The sequence below is a fragment of the Argentina silus genome, assembly GCF_951799395.1.
Source record: "Argentina silus genome assembly, chromosome: 9".
Taxonomy (NCBI): Eukaryota; Metazoa; Chordata; class Actinopteri; order Argentiniformes; family Argentinidae; genus Argentina; species Argentina silus.
Window position 1 is genome coordinate 16,931,037 of NC_139663.1, and position 2,500 is coordinate 16,933,536.

Below are 2,500 nucleotides of genomic sequence, written 5' to 3' on the forward strand. Positions count from 1 at the left end.
ACACACACACTCACACACACACACGCACACACATGCACACTCACCTCAGAATGCCTCCTCCATTACTGTCTTAGAGATGCTTCTGGCACTGTCACATATAATTATGAATTAATCCCCCCCAATCTTCAGATTACGCAACCCCCCCTCCTGAGGAGAGACAGGAAGACACTAGCGGCCCCCCATACACTCACCACAGAGCTCCTCTCAAAGTCTTTGGTCTGGTTAGTTAGGCTAGTACACGTAGGCTCAGCCCTGACTGGCAGCCTCCTCCCTCCTCCCTACCATGGAACAGGGTGGTGTCTGGCTAGAGGTTATGACTGTGGCCTGCACTCAGACTCACCACGCCAGGAGGTGTCTGTGTCTGTGCGTGCATGTGTCTGTGTCTGTGTCTGTGCGTGCATGTGTCTGTACATGCTTGTGTGTGTGTGTGTGTGTGTGTGTGTGAGTGTGTGTGTGTGTGTGTGTGTGAGTGTGTGTGTGTGTGAGTGAGGGTGTGTGTGTGAGTGTGTGTGTGTGTGAGTGAGGGTGTGTGTGTGTGTGTGTGTGTGTGAGTGTGTGTGTGAGTGAGGGTGTGTGTGTGTGTGTGTGTGTGTGTGGAGGTGATTTATATCTGTGGTGTTAGGACTCGACGGAAGAGGAGCTGGAGGCAGGACTGGGACTGTTACTCACCAGTCTGACGAGCCCTATCTGAGGCACCTCTGGAGGGCACACTTTGTGTTGGCATGCCCTGACAACACACATGGCATTTAGTCATAAAACATTGGGGGGGGCGCCAAATCCTCCCTCCCAGACAGTTAGGGCTTTTCTGTTTTTATTTACTACTCTCATCCCCAACCCCCCAAACTGATAAAGCCCTCTGAACACAGAGAGAGAGAAAGAGGCGGGGGGGGGGGGGGTTGTCTGGGGGAAGATGGGGGAGAGTCTGGTCTTCATTGAAGCCTAGCCTCAAGCGCCATTATCCTTTCCTGTTGTGGACGTCTGTTGGGGTTTAGTGAATCTTTGACGCTGGTTTCTCCAGTACGACAGGCCCATTCAATAACGGGCTCCACAGAGCCCCAGAGCATGGCACTGGCTGCCTGGCTTCACTTTGTGGCCTCTCTGAAATATATTGAAGAGGTCTATTTACCATTCCCTTTACGATCCCATACAGACTCATTGAATCCCGGGCCAGCGAGACGATGAAATGTGTCGACTAATTGTAACAGGGCCTTTTACGGGTTTTATTGGGCCATGGAAGAGTACTGGGTTCTGTCTATGCGTCTGTCAGGGTGGCATGTTGTTGAATTGGCCCCGGCAAGAGGCCTTGCTATGCCTCCCTAGTCCGACCCCGCCACCCACCGCTCACACTCAGCCTCGTTCAGCCATGTCTCCTGTCTGTACTCAACCGTAGCAGCGCCCACCCGTCTTTTCCCCTTCCTCCCTCCTAATCTCCCTCTCTTCTCTGTCGTCATTGTCCTTCCCCCGTCCCCCTCCGTCCCCTCTCTTTCTGTCTTTCATGCATACCCATCTCTCCTGTTCCCCAACTTCCCTTCTGTGTCTGTCTGTCACCGATTCTAAAGTTCTGTTCTTCCCTTGTCTTCTGTCCCTCACTCAATCTCTCTCTCTCTCTCTCTCTCTCTCTCTCTCTCTCTCTCTCTCTCTCTGTTATGATGCGGTCCGCAGGTTCTCTGCCTTGCACCACGCTGCGCTCACAGGGACCACAGACCTGCTGTCTGTTCTGCTGGAGGCCCAGGCCACCGTGGACATCAAGGACAGCAACGGTGAGACCCAGAGAGATGACATCAACCCGCCAGGGGAGGCCGGCGGAGGTGGAAATCGGAGGAATTGTGAATGCATGGAATGGAGGACACCGTTCCTCATTCCATTCCGAAACCCGTTCCTCCGATTTCCACCTCTCCACCAGCCTCGCCTGCAGCACACACACTGTAACACAGGCACCCTACGTGTTCAACACACTGTAACACACACTATAACACAGGCAGCCCCGGCTCTCTCTGCTATGAGTCAACAACAACACACCTCCAGAGAGAGAGAGTCAAACTGTCAACATGACCTAATGTGTTCTCTCAGGGGAATCACGTCTCCTGATTTATACCAACGGAAAGTTCCGTCAACAACTCAGTTATGCCTCTGTATCAGTGGCACACATTGTCTCTGGACGTCTTGTGATTTCATATTGACGTCTCTCTCTTTTTAGGTCGCTGGGTTTTTTATTCGTGGCGTACCGTCTCATGATTTCATATTCTAATAGATTACTGATGTTTTTTTTTGTTTGTTTTGTTTTTTTATGAGCTGCATACATTGTCTCATGATTTCATATCAGCTGACAGCTGAGGAGAAGCTTGGCACGTCTACCAGCAGCTCTTTGTTTACTCAGTTTCGTGTGTGTGTGTGTGTCTGTGTGTCTGTGTGTCTGTGTGTCTGTGTGTGTCTGTGTGCGTGTGCGTGCATCTGCTCTGCTGCCCCCTGCAGGTATGCGTCCGCTGCACTACGCTGCCTG

The 2,500-nt window shown here is 51.9% G+C and overlaps 1 protein-coding gene across 5 annotated transcripts in view; it reads left to right on the forward strand.

Annotated features, from left to right (window-relative positions):
• Nucleotides 1-2,500, forward strand: part of LOC310809748 (CASK interacting protein 2) — a 50,305-nt gene that overhangs the window by 26,469 nt on the left and 21,336 nt on the right. For all 5 annotated transcript variants that reach the window (XM_083677176.1, XM_083677177.1, XM_083677178.1 and 2 more), the window contains 2 exons: nt 1,663-1,760; nt 2,473-2,500. The exon at nt 2,473-2,500 is cut by the window's right edge and continues 118 nt beyond it. In XM_083677176.1, the coding sequence (XP_083533302.1) occupies nt 1,663-1,760; nt 2,473-2,500 (126 nt within the window). The remainder of the gene's footprint in view (nt 1-1,662; nt 1,761-2,472) is intronic.